The following is a 20,045-nucleotide window of genomic DNA, read 5'->3' on the forward strand; positions in this document are numbered from 1 at the left end:
AATGCGGTTAAAGTGGGTCTGGAAAGATGCTGTTTGTTTCCATGGTGGTATGTGTTTGTGTGTGTGTGAAACTCACCCAAGTGATATTTTCCCCTTCCTTTCTCTCCTTTGCAGATGAGAATTCAAAGGCCAGCCCCAAACTGTACATGTGTGTATGTGAAGGTCTGTCCTGCGGGAATGAGGACCATTGTGAAGGCCAGCAGTGCTTCTCCTCACTGAGCATCAACGATGGCTTCCATGTGTACCAGAAGGGCTGCTTTCAAGTGTACGAGCAGGGGAAGATGACTTGTAAGACCCCACCTTCACCTGGCCAAGCCGTGGAATGCTGCCAAGGGGACTGGTGTAACAGGAACATCACTGCCCAGCTGCCCACTAAAGGTTCCCATGGCCTCCTCTTGTTCTAGATTGTGGAGTTTTATTAATGTCTTGAGTGTGTTTGGGTTTAAAGGTCTACTCAACTACAAGGTTTTCCCCCTCCTTTCTGAACCAGAGGCAGTGAGCCACATGGAAGGTTGATGTAAGTGAGGGAGAAAAGGTCATATTCTTTTGGAATCTAAAGTAGGGTGGACATTTTAGGGAAGATAGCATTTACCTTGGAGACAGATTGGCAGCCCAATTCTCTTTAGTTGGCTATAAACCAGGTACATGGCTCCCCACATCACTTTCTGTTCAGAGGCTGTGATGTCTCTCAAGATTCTGAAGTAATCCTGCTTAGTAAATATATATCTCTAGGTCACACATGTTGGGAGAAAAGTAGAACGTTAGATTGCTTCCCAAATGGACTGCTTTTCTTTCCATATGAGGAAAGAGACAAAGGCTCACTTAACCTCCTCTCCCCGACATCATTGCTGAATCCTCTAGTCCAGTGAGAGATAGATAGCATGAACCCTGTATGGAATCTTCTTTGTGTGTTTATTATGGACTCTATATTCTCTGAAAATCTGTCCTCCTCTAAAAGCAGTTCCCTGTAAAATGAACTGTAAATTGCTATCTCAAGTCCCTGCAAAGATGAACACAGACACACTCTAAGCCAAAATTATTCTCTTAATATGGAGTACACTTTTAATAGGTATAATTATTTAATTTTGCACTCATAAAATAAGAAGAAAAAAAAACCCAAAGTGGAGTAAAAGAAGCCATGAGGAGCACTCACTGACAGAACTGTCAGCTGGCAGAGAGGAGGCAGAAAAAAAACCAGAATGCTAATAAAAGATCATGTTATAGAAATTTTTAATGTTACAGATAGAAAAGGTTACATTCTGATGAGGAAATAAGAGTGAATAATGCAAGGTTTAGAAAAGAGAGATCAAATACTTAAATGATTAAAACAAAAAAATGTATTTCCCTTGTGTTTTTTTTTGTTTTTTTTTTGTTTTTTTTTTTGGCCAGTCATGGGCCTTGGACTCAGGGCCTGAGCACTGTCCCTGGCTTCTTCCCGCTCAAGGCTAGCACTCTGCCACTTGAGCCACAGCGCCGCTTCTGGCCGTTTTCTGTATATGTGGTGCTGGGGAATCTAACCTAGGGCCTCGTGTATCCGAGGCAGGCACTCTTGCCACTAGGCTATATCCCCAGCCCTCCCTTGTGTTTTTTGAGTTAACTTTTTACCAGCAGGGTAGGTTGGTCATGAAGAAATGTCTGCTTTCCTGTGAAGATTAGGATGTCAGCAATAGGAAAGTCCTCAGATGCAAGACACTGCTAAACCCAAAGTCTTAACAGATGATTTACTTTCTTTATTTAGAGTATTTCTCATCTAAGAGGCTATGTCTACAATTTAAAGTTGAGTTTAATTGCTTTAATTTAATGTAAGTTTAATGTTTAGTTTACTTTATCATGGAAATGATAATGTAACCACAGAGTGCCAGATGAGCCAAGGCTTGGAAAATTAAAGAAGTTTAGTATAAAGAAACTTGACTTCAGAGAGGGTTGCTAAAGGGGCCAGGAACATTGAGACAGGTAAAAGCAGATGTAGAAGAGAACAGGGCTTTGAGATAGAATGGCATGAAGGGGCTGCGATTATTATTTAGGGATCCTTTGATTATAGACCATGATTATAGACTGTCCCTGTCGAAGAAGTTTTGATTTAACTCACTGGGAAAACAGCCTTTGAGAATTTTTTTTTATGTGTGTTTGTCCTGAGATTTAAACTCAAGGCCCGGGATGCTGTCCCTGAGCTTTTCTGATCAAAGCTAGTGCTCTACTTGAGCCAAGGTTTCACTTCTGGCTTTTTGGTGGCTATTTGGAGGTAAGAGTCTCTGCACAGGCTGACTCTGAACCTTGATCCTCAGATCTTAGCCCTTGGAGTAGCTAGGATTACAGGTATGAGCCACCAGCACCGAGCAGCTTTTGAGAATATTTACCGAAGTGTTACATTGGAGTGAACAAGTTTGAACAAGGAAGGGAATCAGTGAATGACTATGTGAGTGAGTGAATGCACAGATGTATGAATGGGTTTCTATATAGAAATTATGATGTAAAAAGATCAGTGAGAATTCAACATTAGATATACATTCCATATTAAAGAGTGAACAAAAAATGTGTAATTGGGTTTTAACATATACATGCTTTTTCTCATAATTACAGCATAGTTACAGCATAGTATCTGTCTGTGAAGGCTTGATACAGAAACCTCTTTACATCTCAGATCTAGTTAATAAGAGTGATACCAAGATTTGTAAAGTACTATGTATTTTAAAAGCACTTTCACATACAGGCATTAATACAATCAAACCTCAGTAGTATTTTTCAAATTCTTGTTCTATCTAATTGAATAAGTTTAAATGGCTGGGCTGTTGGCCAGGTTTTAGGAAGTATTTTAACACTTTGTAACTAGCAAGACTATGTGGTCAGGATTAGAAGCTGCTTGTTAGGATATTGGTTATGCTAAATAACAAGGAAACAGTGATCCTGACAGGCAATTACTCTTTTCTTTTCTCCAGGGAAATCCTTCCCTGGAACACAGAATTTCCACTTGGAGGTCGGCCTCATTATTCTCTCTCTGGTGTTTGCAGTATGCCTTCTAGCTTGCCTACTGGGAGTAGCTCTCCGAAAATTTAAAAGGCGCAACCAAGAACGCCTCAATCCCAGAGATGTGGAGTACGGCACCATCGAAGGGCTCATCACCACCAATGTTGGAGACAGCACTTTAGCAGTAAGTGTGACCCACAGGGAATCCTGAGCATAGCGAAGATGGCCGAAGATACTTTCTTCCTCTGGCCAACAGTGCGTGGGCAGTGCACGTAGAAGTCATTGGTCACTTAGTCCTAATGCTGTTCAGTCTCCTTATGTGAGAGCATCCTTTTCAGTTATTGAAGGAAGTGGGGAGTGGGAAATGAGTTATTTTAGCAGATTCTTGGGAGTTACCTTTATTTTGGAAATAAAGGAAAAGGGATAGAGAATGATTACCTGCAACTTTTGAGGGCTATATACATTGGTGGCATTCAATTGCTTCATTTTTAGGGACTCCCCCCCCCCCCCCCCCAAATAAAAAAAAAAAGGAAAGCGTTTTGAAGGGAAGCACCATGCTGGTGACTCATACCTGTAATCTTAGCTACTGAGGAAGCTACGATTTGAGGATTTGAGGATTGTGGTTCAAAGCCAGCCTGGGTAGGAAAGTTCATGAGAATCCTATCTCCACCTAACTACCAGAAAAGCTGAAAATGAAGTTGTGAAGTAGTAGAGCATTAGCCTTGAGCACATAAATTCAGGTACAGTCTCTAGACCCTGAGTTCAACTCCTGGGACTGAGACAAAAGTAAAGGAAGGAAGGACTTTTTATATAATAGTAAATCTATACCCCTTCTTGATTATTCCAGCACCCTCTAATTTAATACTTAAAAAATACTTGACATCCAAGTAACTACTAGATTTTTGTGTTCCTGGGCTGCCCCCTTGTGGGGAGAGCAGTCATTTGGTTGAGTCAGTACTGTCCAGCAATAATTTGTAAACCAGCTATATATAATTTAAAATTTCCAAGTAGCCACTTAAAAAAACAACCCAAAGCATAAAGTAAAGCAGGTATAGTTAATTTGAACAGTATGCACAACTCAGCACATGCAATTTTTTAATAATTTCAGCATATTGCCAGTAAAGTTACTGAGATATTTTACATTCTTTTGAGTGATTTTTTAAAAAAAATGTGTACACATTACATTTGCAGCATATATTAATTCAAGATAGCTTCACTTTACTTATTTAACATGCAAACCATTTTATTTATACATTTAAAAATCATTCTTTTAGCCAGACATGGTGGTGCATGCCTGGTAATCCCAGCACTTAGGAGGTAGAGGCAGAAGGATCATGCGTTTGATGTCAGCTTTAACTATGTGCAGCAAGATGCTGTCCCAGAAAACAAAATCAAAACTAAACAAAAAACTTACTCTTTAGCATATCTTAAAATGGTGACATCACATTAAAAGTGACTGCTTTCTTTTAGCTAGTTCAGAATTTTGTTTTGTCAAGCATTAATTAAAAAAACTTTAGTCCAAGGAGAGACTACTGGTAAATAAAATTACCTCAAGCTATATAAAGAATGAAGAATATAAAGCAAATCCTACATGGGTATGACCTAGATCTCTGAGAAAGTCAGAAGTTTTGTGAATATTAAGAGGTATAAAAGACACGGATGCCAAATTGAAGATCTCCTTGCCAACCTAATGAGATGAGAGACAATGAAGGTCATGTCTTTATAATGTGATTCAATGTTGATGCTGTACTATATATCATCTAAAACTGTCTTGTATTGAGTCACCTTCCTTTTTGCTACGGAAGATGCATTTTGGGCAGTGGCTTTGTGTAGCTCAGGTGTTCAGCTGGGTCGGACCCACCTCAAAGGAGCTGTTAGCATGTCTGATGGTTGATTCAGGCTAGGAAGCATTTTCCCCTGCCATGTGCCCTAACATTGGGCCAGTAGTCAATTTATAAGAAAGAGAAAATACATGTAAACGTGTATAGTTTTCTTCTAGGTACGGAAGTTTGGTATCATGGAATTGGGACAATGAGCATAGACACACCAGTTTAGAAACAGAAAAGTGTAATTATTTTGTTTGACATTTACTCAGAAATCGATTCCAAGCTTTAAGGAAAACTAAGTGAGTTTATTTAAGAAAATACGAGGATAAATCCTCACAAAGCTTTAGCAAAGCAAGACCCTAAAATAGATTAGTCAGAACTTTCTGCTTCATAGCTGCTAACATAACTAATTGCCAGGGGTAATAATTGGAATATCCAATGTAAATTACTGTTTAAATAGAATCTAGGATTTGAAAGAGGAGCAAGTGCATGTGCCAAAACAGTCATCTAAGCTCCACCAAGTCACATGATACTATATCATGACATAGTAACATAGTAAGGAATGTAGTTCTTAAAGCAAGTTGTCATTGTTCTATGTGCTTGCTTATTTAAGCAAGATGCTCATCGGTGTGATTCAGCAAGGCATTCCCATTCCCTTTACTGCTGGCCTACATTTTGGGACCCAGAAGTTGATGGAGATGTTTATTACACTTTGATTGACTTCATGTTCCCTCTAAAACACATAAACTGAGTTTGGAGCCAAAAATTATATACATTATGATAAGCTACACATTTAAGTTCAACATTAATTTGCAGAATTATTTTTCTCATAAAGTAATTGAATGAATAGAGGGAGAAAAACAGCAAGAGAACAAATGACTAGGAGGTATAGAGTATTTCATCTACACTCATTTTCTTGTTGATTATCCCTTTTATGGTTTGTAAGGGCTCTGAATTTCTTCCTGTGGATGCTCAGCTTTTGGTAATTCTGCTGATCAACAGTATTTTGCTCTGAGACTGAAAGTGAAGGAAGATGAAATTCACAGAAATCAATGTATTGCTTCAGTAGGACAGTTTAAAAGTATGGGAGAGGAAGAGTACTACAAATTGCCACCAATACCACAGGCACAGTATTGTTTATTACACAAAGTTGGTGCTTGATACCAAAAAGACTTCATATTCTTGGCTTACACTATGTGTAAGAAAGGAAGTTTAATGAATGAATTAACTAAGAATCCTTTTTTGTCAGTATGTTCATTTGTAGAAGTCGCTTTGGGAGTCTGGTTTTAATGAAATTCATAATTTAATTTTTTCCTTAAAAATGACAAGTAGATGTTAACTTAGTGACCCTTTTGCTCCTCATATCCCTAAAAGATAACCTCCATCCAGGGAGTCCATCCCTGCTGAGTGTACCAATTTAATGGTTCACGTGGTTATTGGAGCCTTTCCATTTTTAAAAACACTACATTTGTTTGTTCATAGTCCTAATTTGTTTGTTTCTAATTAGGCTTTCTTAGTTGGCATGGCAACTACAACAGATCATTTGATAGACATTTACTGAACATAGCACAATATGGTAAATTATACCCAGTTCGTGGAGTTGAATGCTCTGTCCTTGTATTGTCCCTTCTTGCCCTATCCTTCCCTGTTCATCTGCTTCCTCCTGTGTTCTTTCTTGCTTTTAAAATTTCTTTATCCAGGAAATATACTGGATTCTATATATTCTGTATTTTGAAAGGAGGGGGGCTCCAAATCCCTCAGAAAAACCTATTAAGGAAAGGGCTGGTTTTTAGTTTTCCTAGGAAACAAAAGCATGCCTTCTCCAATGGGGCTTTCCTTGCATGCCAATGTGTGTATAGACGGATGCCCTCATGTGAGTTACAATGTCATACCTGCTAAAACTAAACCAGGAGCTTCTGCTCAGCTGTTTCTTTTTTCTTTTTGTCTTAAACCACAGGATTTATTGGATCATTCATGCACATCTGGAAGTGGCTCCGGTCTTCCTTTTTTGGTTCAAAGAACAGTGGCTCGACAGATTACACTGTTGGAGTGTGTCGGTAATTCTTTTTTCCCTTCGTTGGTGGGAGATACACAGTATGTTGTGGCTCCAGATGTAGGATGTAACTTGGAAGTTCTGTTAGTTCTGTTTCTGTTGCCTACTGCTTCCATGTTAAACTTAAGGAAAGACCAAGCTGCTGTGTGTTGCAGCTTACCACATGTCAAGCCATGTGAGGGAGCCCAGTGGTCTCTGTTCTTTATGGCTCATGCTTGACTGCCTGAATGTGTTGACACTACTGTATAGAGGATGCCCAGACAAAAGCTTTCAGTTGCAAATAACCCTTTGGGCTGATGGAAATACTTAAAAATGAATTGATTTGGCTCTTTCCAATAGCATAATCTGACATGACTAGGTTTATTGACAGTAAAGTTCTTTACTGCAAATTTCTAATCCTTCTCATTCTTCCCCTCTTTAAAAAACAAATAATTTTAACAAATATATCTATTTATTAACAGTTAAAATGAAATAAATTGCATGAACAGTATTTTCCTAACTACTTTATTCGAGCAAGAGCTATATATTTTCCATAGTCTATAGTTTTCCCCATTTAAGAATATATATTTACATTGATATAATCACAGCATATGTATAATTTGTGCTCCTTTATTCTTTTTTTGTTATTATTGGATTTGAACTTTGAGGATTGAACTGGTTAAGTAGGTGCTCTACCACTTATTCTATGATGATGATGATGATGATGATGATGATGATGATGATTACACTGATTCTGAGGTTTGAACTCAGGGCATAGGTACTGTTTCTGAGGTTCTTTCCTAAAGGCTAGCACTCTACCACTGTGAGCCACAGCTCTACTTTTAGTTTTTTTGGTGGTTAGAGATGAGTCTCACAGATTTTCCTGCCCAGGCTTGCTTTGAACAGTCTTCAGATCTCAGCCTTCCAAGAATCTAGTATTACAGGTGTGAGCCACCAGCACCCAACTTACAAATGCTTTTTAAAAGTTTGGGTGTTTGCACTTGGCAAATGAGTTTTCAATACTTTTTCCAGTGGCATACAAGAATGGCTATAGAGCAGGGATATAAAGTTACCATATACCTCCTGTTGTCCAGGCATCATAGCTCCTGTCCTATCATCTTTTGCTTTGGGGAGGTAGCTGTACATCATAGCTTCCTGCACCTCCTCACTACTGACATAGATTCTCTTCTTGTCTTCATGGAGAGTTATTCCTAAAGTTGGTAGTAGAAATTGAGGAGGTGGGCAGAGCAGCAGCTGTGATGCCTTTTCTCTAGGTCTGTAGTTTCTGACATTGCTTTCCACTGTTCATGACTCCTCCACAGCAGACTAAGAATAGAGAAAGGTAGAAAAGCCCTGTACAGGCTTATTACATACAACCAAAGCTGTCTGTCTTGTACAATCCTGCGTTCTGCCTGATTCTGAATAAGGAGTTTAGGTAGTAATGGGAAGAAAGCCCTCTTCTTTTCTGTCCCAGATATTCACCATTTATAGGGTAGCAGTGTAGCTCAGTACTCTCAGATTAGCCCCAAAGTCCAGTTGCACCTTTGTGAATACATGCCATTTCTGGTTCCATAAGTATTCTTTGGCATGTTTTGGAGCAGTGCATATTTGATTGCATTTTGCTGGGTTAAACACTAAAGTCTTCACTGAAAGCAAGGTTTCTTTAGAAACCTGTGGTGTATGCTACAGCTTTCAGTGAAAAGAAAGTTATTAAATTGCCTGGATGGTCTTATTAATTGTAGTTCAAAAACCTGGGAAGTTGGCAGATCAGTCCTTTGCAGTTCCCAGTAACCTCTAAATTTCAGATGCCTGGATGGATCTTTGTAGGACTCTCTGATGAGGACTATCAGGCAATTCTCTTTTGTTTTAGGGGCTTCTGCCTAAGCTTGCATTTGCAAAAAGCCGTTGACAACTGAGAAGTAATTTGAAAACCATTGAAATAGAATTCTATTTTAATTTTATCTACATACCCTGCCACATATCTTCTGTTTTCTTAAAGTAAAACCAAAAAAAAAAAAAAGAGATTTGACGCAACTTTATATCTATAATTCTTTGGGATATTTTTCTTTCCTTTCCAATGGAAAAAATGAAGAAAAAAAATCAAGACATAAAATGGAACCCAAGGCAGGAAAATATTAGCATATATTTTTTTCTAGCAGCTGATTTTCATAGCATCTTAGTGCTCTTCCTTATCTCTAGCTCCCAGTGCTGAGCAATTGCTTTGACTTGATTAAAATGAATCTACTAAATAGATTTTGTATTATCTGACAGCACTTATCAGCTACACATAAAGTCCTTTTAGATCAATCATTGGTATTGAATAGGGATGTTGGTTTTCATCAGGGAACCCACTTTCGGTATCTTGTCTCTCCCTGTCCCAGTGCTGGGTATGGAATTCAGGGCCTCATTCATGCTAGGCAAGCACTCTCTCTGGGCCATCATACCCTGCGTCTGATTCAGTGGTTTTATTGAGTGCTCCGAGGTGTCCTGTGGACAGGCCTGCCTTCTTTTCATGTTTGGGATGCTATCCCAAACTAAGCCAATGCTTTGGCTTAGTTTTCTAGAAAAGCACTATTGTTTTGTACATGTGGGTGCTGCTGTAGCTGCTAATCACAGCATTATGGTCCCTGTTGCCATGTGTCTGGTCAGAAAGCCTCTCTGCCCTGTAAGCTATGTCTCCTATTGCGTTGACATCTAGGCTGATTTGGCCTCAAGTTGGTCCTCATGGTCTCCAGGTAATTACCTCCCATCCCAACCCCTGATCACCCCTACATGTAATTACAGAGAAGAAGGAAAAGGGACACATACTGATAATGAACATGAGACAGGTCAGTTCACAATTAAGTCACTACAGTTTTCAAAATCTCTTCCTAAGTATCCTTTTGAGTACAGTATAGCCTTTTGTGGCACAGCAGGGGCTATCTAGTAAATAAATACTCATGAGCAATATGAGAAATCAGAATAGTTGTAAATTTTCTATTGAAATATACCATCCTATAAGAAGGGTGGTGATGAATTCAACAGTCTCCTATCTAGTACTGTGTTTGGTTGTATTAGGTCGTGTGTGTGTGTGTGTGTGTGTGTGTGTGTGTGTGTGTGTATGCTGGTCCTGAGGCTTAGGACCATTGGCTCTGAGCTTTTGTGTTCAAGGCTAGCATTCTACTACTTGAACCACACCTCTACATCCAGATATTTTTGCTAGTTTATTGGAGATAGGAGTGAACCACTATCCTTAGATCTCAGCCTCCTGAGTAGCTAGGTTTACATGCATGAGCCAATAGTGCTTGGCTGGCTGTAATAGATTTTAATCATCAGAACATACTTCTGAAACTTAGACATTTCTTTTTGAGGAATGAAAGTGTATACTTTTTGTGTATACAGATTTGTGTGCTTAGAAAATCCCTGTTGGATTGAGAACGAAGGAGGGAAGGAAGGAAAGAAGGCATTGAGTTACTCCCATCACACACTTTTTTAGGCCTTCAGTGCCATATTGAAATCTGATCATCTATACTCTTCTCAGTCTCACCCACTTGCATGTTAAAGAGTTGCAGGTGCTAGACTCACTGGCTTTCTTGTAGGAATCTCTGGACTGGCTGCTTCTTGTGCACTTACCTCCAAGGTCACCTCTATCTCACTTTCCACAGGGAAAGGCAGGTATGGTGAAGTGTGGAGGGGCAGTTGGCAAGGGGAAAATGTGGCTGTGAAGATCTTCTCCTCCCGGGATGAGAAGTCATGGTTCAGGGAGACAGAGCTGTACAACACCGTGATGTTGAGGCATGAGAACATTTTAGGTAAGTATGAGCATATTCTTCTGAACTGATTTGGGTAGAGAAGTACCTACCCCTGCTCTGGTTTGCTGAGTATGAGTTTTAGTCTCTCTTGGAAACTTCTATTGGTATCCACAGCATGCATGTTCTGTTTTATTTTCATTTAACACCAATTTCTTGTTTAAATCTGGAAATAAGTCATAAGATTGTGTGGATGATAAGAAGGAAATCCCTTATTGCTCATTCTTATTCCTACATCTGCAGCTCGTTATTTAAACAACAAAAAAAATTGTCCTATCTTGTTCACTTCAAGGCTTCTAGAGTTGTTCTAAACTCCACCCTTTCTGAATATTTATTACTTGAATCAAAGTAAAAAAGATCTTTGGACTCTTTCCTAGAGATTCACAGCTCTCAGGGACATCGTAATGAAATGCACATTCTCTCAAACTAGGCATCATTTTTAAAGACCAGATTTACAGAGCAATTCAGCATACATCTTAATTTGGAAACTAAAGCTTAGCAACACTTGTGAAATATGCAAAGTGCCCACTGAAATGTGGCTATGGTAATAGAAGGAGTGAACGTATTCTTGGGGGACATTGACTTCTGTAGTTTTCAAAGTTTCTCTAAATGTGTTCATACCAATACATGTATAGGGAATGCTATTTGGAATGCTGCTTTAATAGAAGATGAAAATTTTTTACAGAATTTTAAGTGTAAAGGATAGTGTTGGCTATTGGATTAGGTCTGGCTTTGGTCTTTCTTATGGTTAGATTAAAGATGACATGAGAATGTATTTCTCTTCTGCTGCTATCAACTTTTGGAATCTGAGGAGGCCTGTCAGTAAATAATGGTTTGTAAGTTGCCCAGAACTCTGCTTCAGACCATTCCAGTTTCTGCTGTTGATCTCTTCCATTCCTTTTTCTTTTTCTTTTTTTTTCTTTTTTTGGCCAGTCCTGGGCCTTGGACTCAGGGCCTGAGCACTGTCCCTGGCTTCTTCCCGCTCAAGGCTAGCACTCTGCCACTTGAGCCACAGCGCCGCTTCTGGCCGTTTTTTGTATATGTGGTGCTGGGGAATCGAACCTAGGGCCTCGTGTATTCGAGGCAGGCACTCTTGCCACTAGGCTATATCCCCAGCCCCACTTCCATTCCTTTTTCTATCCCCTTGGGTCCTAGTCCTCACCTATGCTCTTCACGTGCATTGTTGCTGTCATCTTTCTACTCAAAGTGGGCTTGACTATCCAAAATTGACTGCAATTTCTGTGATATCTAGGCTTGACATTCAAGACTCTTGCTTGGGGGCTTTAAGTAGAATTATGTTCTCATTCAGTTTCAGCAGGATTGCCATTGCTTGGGTTTACCATAACACTTAAGTCTCTTCTTTGTTCTTGTTGTACTGGATCACCTAGTAACCCCTTCCCACCATCCAACCACCCCTTCCTTTGTCAGAACTTTGCAGTTCCCCTCCAGTTTCTCCCCATAGAAATTGTGCTGCTTTGCACATCCACACCTTTTTCTGCTGTAACTCTTGTCACACCCTACACTGTATGGCAGTTACGGACCTCAATGTAATAGCTACCACGGCAACAGTAACAACACCAAAAGTCATAGGCAAGAGCCACCCCTGAAAGTATTTGGCTTACATGCTCTCATGTAATTTTTACCCTAACTGTAAGAAAGTAAGTACTCTTATTTTCCCAGTTTTAACTAATGAGGCAACTGATATGCAGAGAAGCAAAGCAAGAGATGAAAGAAATCTAGTGAGCATGTTGGCTCTTACCTGTAGTTCTGTGCTGGGCACTGCTGTCTGTTAGATTATCATCTAGCAGTAGAGTTGCTTCTGAGATTTGGAGTGAGAATTGCCCATGAACATTCCAACTTTCCTTCTGCCTCTGGAACTTACTAAGATTAACAATGAATTAAGAGCTGATTGGATGAGAAGCCATGATGTACAAGAAATAAGTTTTCCTAGACAGTGGAATTAATCTTCATAGGAAATGCACATAGCTTTAAGCTTACAAGGTATAAGACTTGAAGGAAGGACACACCCGCCCATCTCCTTTCATACTATGGGACTCGTAGATTCACTATGCAAAAATACTCTACAGTATTGCTTACTATGCAAATCATCTCTCAGCCCTGCACCTCAGATAAATGACCTGTGATACCACTCCATTGTACACTATGGCAAGACTTATTTGCATAGTTCTTGCATTCATACCCAGTGCTGAACACAATATCCAGCATATGACAGTACCCAGTAGATATTTACTAAATTAGATTTAATCACAAGAGAAATTTAAAAGATACTTTTGCAATATGCTTCACAATAGATTCCCTTAGTATGAACACATAGGATTAGACATTGTTTCTTATTACACAATGATGTGCAGAAATTTTGAATTTATGATATCTTTCTACTCTTCATTATAATCACAGCCATATGGATGAATTACTATCTCAAGAAATATCATAGAGATTGAAAACTTTCCTTTCCCTGCTTTACCAGTTTCCTGGGCACAAAGGCTTTATTTTCTGTGACCATTTTCTCTTTTATCAAAAGAGCGTATTGTGTTTTGGAAAAGATACTGCTGCTTTTTTTTTTCTCTTTTTGTTTAACTTTTTGAGGCAAGGTCCAACTGTTTTGCCCAGATTGGTCTTGAGCAATCTTCCTATCCAGCCTCCCAGGTAATTGGGAGTGCAGACACATGCCACACTGTGCCTTGCTCACGATCCCTCCCACGTGTGTGTATTGCTAATGCTAGCTTCCCAAAATATTAAACTCTGCCCTTGTTGCTTATCTCTTTCATTAAACTTACCATAGAATAACACAGAATATTCTTGAAGATGGACCAGTTTGAATTGGAAGCCTTCCTTCTCTGGTCTGGAAATTAGCAGATAGGTGGCTAATGGAAAGTTGTGTCATGATGGCGGGAACAGTGGTGTTGACTAGTAGAGGCCCACTGTGTCTCTTTGGTCAAAGTTACATTTGTTAGCATTCTTTTTCTCATCACTGAAACCAAAGGGATTGATTAATCTGAGCATTTGCTCCGAAGTCTTGTTTTATACTCTTTAAAAACACAACATAATGTGTTCCCCTTCACCCATTTGGAACACACAATTCAATAGCATTAGATGCATTTGCACCATTATGTAGCTGCTGCCACCATCCAACACCAGAGCTGTCTCAGACTATTAAAATGTACACTTTTTCTCAGCATTTCCTGAGAATAATGAGAAGAGAAAGAAACAATATGCAAACAAATTATAAAGTTGTTGTTATGGTTTTAATTGAGCTCTGGGCTATGTTAAAATATAGTAGATACCAGCTAGTCTTCAGTACTTGCTGCCTATTAGGTATTGCATGATTCATTTTCAGCATAATGTCTCTTTTGTTTTAAAAATTACCCTGTGAGATAAACGTTGCTGATATCTTCATCTTAGAAGTGAAGAAACTAAAGTGGAGATTTTTTTGTGATGGGCAAGATCACCTGTTTTAAGATGTTGGAGCCAGTTTTGTAATCAAGTTGTATGGCTTTGGGGCCACTCTGTCAACAGTTATACTATTCGATGGCCTCTGATGTCACAGCTGCCTGACATACTTGATTCCTTGGGAGCACTGTCACTGAGCTCACAAGGGACATAGATCACCTTGCTTCAGAATGAGTTTTATGTGCTCTTGAAGAGCCAGCAAGGATGTCTTAGATTGTGAAGCAAGAGACATTTTCTCTAATCCTTTATCCCATGGTATGAACAATCCAGTGGCTGCACCAGAGTTCCAACTGCAGGTACCTATGCCACCTCCATCAGTAATAGAGTGCTTGGTGCAAAACACAAATATCCAACAAAAGTATTCAAGCATTGTGAAGCAAATACAGGCTCAAATACTTGAGAGATAAACTGAAGAAGAATCATGATGATTTAAATGTCATTTTTCCTAAAGGCTTAGTACATAATTCATGGGGCAGAGAAAAATTTTAAGACTTAACGAACTTAGGGAAGGTAAGGGAGTAAAGATTTGCTTATTATTTATTTAATCAGAGGTTTCTCTTCATTGGGGAAAGATTGAGTTAGAGGCCATGTACATATAATTTCTTTTGAATGGGGGGAGGGTCTTATGACTTGGGGCATTTATTTTCAGGGAAAGTTATAAAGATTAAGGGTTATTTTGGTATATTTAGGTTTCATAAGAATGTGTCTAGGTCTCTACACCTGTCAGTGTCTCCCTTCTGGATAATAAAAGTTACAGGGTATGGAGGTCTCACATATGTTAATTTTGTTCTTGCTCTCTCCAGGTTTCATTGCTTCTGACATGACATCAAGACACTCCAGTACCCAGTTGTGGTTAATTACACATTACCATGAAATGGGATCGTTGTATGACTACCTTCAGCTCACCACGCTGGATACAGTTAGCTGCCTTCGAATAGTGCTATCCATAGCCAGTGGTCTCGCACATTTGCACATAGAGATATTTGGGACCCAAGGAAAACCAGCCATTGCTCATCGAGATTTAAAGAGCAAAAACATCCTGGTGAAGAAGAATGGACAGTGTTGCATAGCAGATTTGGGTATACTTTAAAAATATTTTTAATTTCCACTTTTACTTGTGTTGAATTCCAGTGTTTGCTAGGTCATCCCTCTTTAAAGCCTGATGTGTTATTATGAAAAACTTAAGGCCCCTGAAAAATTGAAAGAACCTTACAATCAAAATCGTATACTCACCAACTTGGATTTTCTCATTAATAATTTATCCTCTTTTACTAAGTAAGCTTTGTCATCCATCTGTCCATCCATCCATCCTTCTATTCACTATAATCTTTGAAACATCTGATGTAAACTAAAGATAAAAAACCCATCTTTCTTGTAACAGCTTCAACATGCAACTAGTTCACTGGTATATAAATTAGACACATTGTTTGCTTATTCTTTTAGGTGAAATATGTGATCTTATGACCATTCTAAGAATTTAAAAAATGCTATAAAACCCATTTTGTGGATTATCAAGACTATGGCTATCAATTTCCCATTGCGTACTTAGAAACTCACCTTGGGGGCTGGGACTATGGCCTAGTGGCAAGAGTGCTTGCCATACATGAAGCCCTAGGTTTGATTCCTCAGCACCACATACCTAGAAAAGGCCAGAAGTGGTGCTGTGGCTCAAGTTGGCAGAGTGCTAGCCTTGAGTAAAAAGAAGCCAGGGATAGTGCTCAGGCCCTGAGTTCAGCCCCAGAACTGGCCAAAAAGGAAAAGAAAGTCACCTTAGGGCTCATTCAATTAGTTTCTGCTTTTTACCCTCAGAAGCAACCATTATTATTTCATTCTGAATTCACAGATTCTCACACAAAGTAGGCTCACATTTATGCATTTTTAATGAAAGTGTTTGTCTTTATAATGGCTCCTGAAAGCATTCTTCTATACCAAAGCAAAATGACCAGTTTGGGAAAGAGGAAAGTAGTCTTCAAACTTCCTCATTCATTATTCTAAGGAAATGGCTTATTCATATGGTGTTAGGGAACTACTAATGCAGCTTTAATTGTACTATACATAAGATAATTTTCATGTATAGAGGCATTTTCACTTAAACCACGTTCATCCTAGACTCCTAGAATGTTGGCTGAATAATTGTGCTAATAAGAGCTGAGTTACAATATTAGGGTATTCACTCTACTAGACTATTGAGAGCCCTAATTTTTCTTGATTAAATATGTTTTATAATATAGTTATTGTTAGAATGATAAGGGCTTAGACAACATTTCTTTTAATTATGTTAAATTTTGAAGTTAATTTATATTTCTGTTTTTAAACACAGGGGAATTTTCTTCTTTTGAATCTCTTTTTTATAGTCTTTTCATTTTAGAAAATTATTTTGTAATATCCCCCAAGTATAAGAGCATGATCTCAAAACTTTCTGCAGGCAATTAGTTCAGTTGTAGTATAGGACCTGAAGGCTTGTGTCATAGCTGTTTGAGCAGTCAGGGTGATTTAGGTTTAATTTCGGACTTTGCTTAATACTTGTCCTATAGTTTTGCACAAATCTGTTTACCTATGTGCAAGCACTGCTTACATTCACTCAGAGGACCAAGCAGTCTTAGTATGAGGAACACCAGTTATAGTTGCTATCTACTGAGCTTCTTTATTTTCAGTAACTTCCACAATAATGTGTTCATATCACTAAAATTCAGTCAGGCCTCCTTCACAGAATTATTATCAATGCTGGCAAGTAGTAAAGATTTAAATCATAACTGCTGTACAATTTAGTGGTCCAACAAGGACAGACAAAGTGAGATAGTGCTTAGATTCAGTATATGGGACTTGATAGAAGAGAATGGAGTACATTTTTGGTTAAGTTTGCTTAGGTAACGCTTCAACTGTATTCCTTCTGATCTGTAGACTTCCAATTAAATATATAAGCTAGTGTAAAAATCTGTGCCAAAAAGTCAGTATGCAGAGGATTGATAATTTCATGGAGGTAGTAGCTCTTGTAAAACCATATCTTCTGTAGTATTTTTCACATCACACCCAGAGACTAAGGAGCAGTCTCTAGAAATACTGTTCTATAATAAATACTGCAAAGACAGCTATTACTTTACAGCATTAAGCCATCCACAGAAGTTGAAAGAATGATAGGGTAGTTACTTAAAATCCTCAACACCTGAACTCAAAAATTACTGAAGTTTTGTACATTTGGCTTTATATGTGGTATATGCATATTTTTGTTAATGTATTTGGGACTAGGTTGCAAACATTAAAACACTTGACTCCTAAGTACTTCAAAATGTGTTTTCTAAAATATACCCTATTGCATAATCACAGTTTATCTCACTTAACAATTCTTGATAATTGTTTATCATTTAATGTCCACCATTAAGTTTCTCAGGTTTTTGTTTGTGTGTGTGGTGAGACAATTTTTCACTGTGTAACTTGAGCTTTCATGACATTTTTTTATGTATCCCATGCTGGCTTTAAACTTGTGATCCTCTTAGCTCAGCCTCCCAAGTGCTTGGATCACAGCTATGTGGTACCACTTACAGCATTTTTTTCCAGTTATTTTCAAAGGAGAATTCAAATTTTACATATTATATTTGGTTTTGTCTCTTTAACAATTATATCACTAGGTAAGAACTTCTCCAGTGATGTGTTAGCTTGCAAGTTCCTTTGAAGGTCAAGAATCTAAGGAGGACTTAGCAGTGTGGTTCTAATACAGTGAATCAAGGAGGTACAGCCAAAGCTGTTGCTCAAGGCTGGAGTCATCACCACACTTGACCCAGGCACATCCATGACAGCAAGCCTCAGTTCCTTGTCATGTAGACCACTCCACAGAGCTGCCTAGTATCTTAAGGTGATGAGTAAGCCAAGTGAACAAACAAGGAAGGAGCTTTTTGTAACTTTATAAGGCCTTTTGTGGCTTTAAAGACAGTTGTTTGTCTCTTCATGAATCCATGCAAAACTCAAAGTATGAATAACGAAGTGTCACTTGATAAAGGGAGAAGTTAAAAGAACATGTGGGAATATTTTTAAATCTCAGTAGCTAGTACCAGCAGATTCCATTTAAACTGGAATCATTCTGATATTTTGACATTGGTTCTAGAAATGGTAGAAATATTCACAGGAAATATTCAAGAAATATTCACAATGTCCATTGAATCATGGAGATGATTATAAAAATAAGAGGAGATGTGCCAGTCTTCATTAGTCAGTGATATTTGCTGACATCTTTGCTAATTATTAAGGTGAGGTGATATTTGCTCTCTCCGTGACAGTGCATGGAGTCAGCATCTCATATATTTGGAGCTGTGGGCTGGGAGCAGAAACATTCTACAGATTGCTTATGAGATTTCCAAGGGATCTTTAGATTACAGAGGTTTACAGGGCAGCCTGTTTCCATTAGACTTTTCATCATTATCCTGAGTGTTAAAAGCAGTCATTTTCAGTTGGCCTGTGTATGTGTCAATAAATAATCCCATCCTCAAATAAACCATGCACAGATCTGTCTATCCCCCCCTTGCTAGTGAGGATTGCCAGGTGAGTTGTCTTGCTAGTTGACTGAGGAATTCTTAAATGAGCCGTGGTCAAGTGTTTCAGAACCATTATTCTGAGAACTGCTCTTTGAATGGAGGTCTGGTTTAAGACTGTTTTCTCAGTTCTAGAGAAAGTAAGTTCTATGGATTTGGTCAGCCTGATTGCCCAGATGGGCAGCCCTTCCTTTAAGGATGTAACAGTGTCTGTCACAGCCTTCTCTTTTATAGAGTGACCAATTACCTCAAGTTCTGAGTCTCACACTGTTTGAAATTTGTGTTTGGAAACTAGTGGGAGCAGTGGTGGATTTTTCAGAGCTTCATTTTCTCCTTGTTAGGACACTTTGAGGCTCACTTATGACATGCAAGCCTGTTTTCCTGTCAGCTTCAAACATCGGCCCCATATTGCTGTAGTGCATTAGTGCTCAACATTTTTTGTCTTCTAGAGTCTCATGTATTAACCTAATAGCCTCATAATGTTTCTAGCCTTAGTCCCTCTCGCTCTTCTCACTCCAAAAGTCATGAGTAAATACAGGGATTATTCTGGGTGTAACACAGCAGCAAGTACACCTACCACCAGAGGGCACTTTTGATTGGGCTTGATTTAAATCCTTTAGCAGCCCTCTGAGACAGGAAGTGAGTTAATGATGTGGTTGTCTTCTTCTCCTAGGCCTGGCAGTCATGCATTCCCAGAGCACAAATCAACTTGATGTGGGGAACAACCCCCGTGTGGGCACCAAGCGCTACATGGCCCCAGAAGTTCTAGACGAAACCATCCAGGTGGATTGTTTTGATTCTTACAAGAGGGTCGATATTTGGGCCTTTGGACTTGTTTTGTGGGAAGTGGCCAGGCGGATGGTGAGCAATGGTAAGCATCTGGTCTAATATTGTTCATGTTCACATTTTCTTGATGCTACTGTTACAAGGAGAAGGGGAATGTAGAGGCCCCATATTTATTGTTCCTTCAATCCTTTTGTCTGGCTGTACATAAGGCATTTCTATTTGACTTACAGCTGATAGTATTATGTAATGACATTATGTTTGAAATTCAGAAGAAATGATGACTGAAAAGTATTTGTTTTAGAAGAGATTATTATTCCTTGGTGTTCTGTTTGGATTGATGTATATTTCATTTCTTCCTTTTGTCTTCCTATATGACTTTCTTATCACCTCCTTTCCTCTTTGTTTTTTCTCACAAGGTAGGTTTAAATTAAGAATACGCAAAGAAACTTAAGGGTGGATTCTGCTTCAGTGGATGTTTTTTCTTTCTTACGATTTGATTGTTGAGAAAAGGCCATTTTCAATTCGGAAGTCATTCTTTATAAGAAGCAGGCTGTACCTTTTGAATGAGTCTAATTTAAATTGTGGGACCCTGGATCAGTGGCTTGTGTTGATTAGTTATCTTTATGGAGGAATTTGATGAATTGTTGCCATGGCA

General features: G+C 38.8%; 1 protein-coding gene across 4 annotated transcripts in view; it reads left to right on the top strand.

The window, feature by feature from the left end:
* The window catches only part of Acvr1 (activin A receptor type 1), a 124,610-nt gene that overhangs the window by 91,693 nt on the left and 12,872 nt on the right, over nt 1-20,045 (top strand). For all 4 annotated transcript variants that reach the window (XM_048345434.1, XM_048345438.1, XM_048345435.1 and 1 more), the window contains 6 exons: nt 115-378; nt 2,937-3,148; nt 6,748-6,847; nt 10,467-10,613; nt 14,885-15,160; nt 19,278-19,475. In XM_048345434.1, the coding sequence (XP_048201391.1) occupies nt 115-378; nt 2,937-3,148; nt 6,748-6,847; nt 10,467-10,613; nt 14,885-15,160; nt 19,278-19,475 (1,197 nt within the window). The remainder of the gene's footprint in view (nt 1-114; nt 379-2,936; nt 3,149-6,747; nt 6,848-10,466; nt 10,614-14,884; nt 15,161-19,277; nt 19,476-20,045) is intronic.

This window comes from Perognathus longimembris, chromosome 4 (assembly GCF_023159225.1).
Source record: "Perognathus longimembris pacificus isolate PPM17 chromosome 4, ASM2315922v1, whole genome shotgun sequence".
NCBI lineage: Eukaryota > Metazoa > Chordata > Mammalia > Rodentia > Heteromyidae > Perognathus > Perognathus longimembris.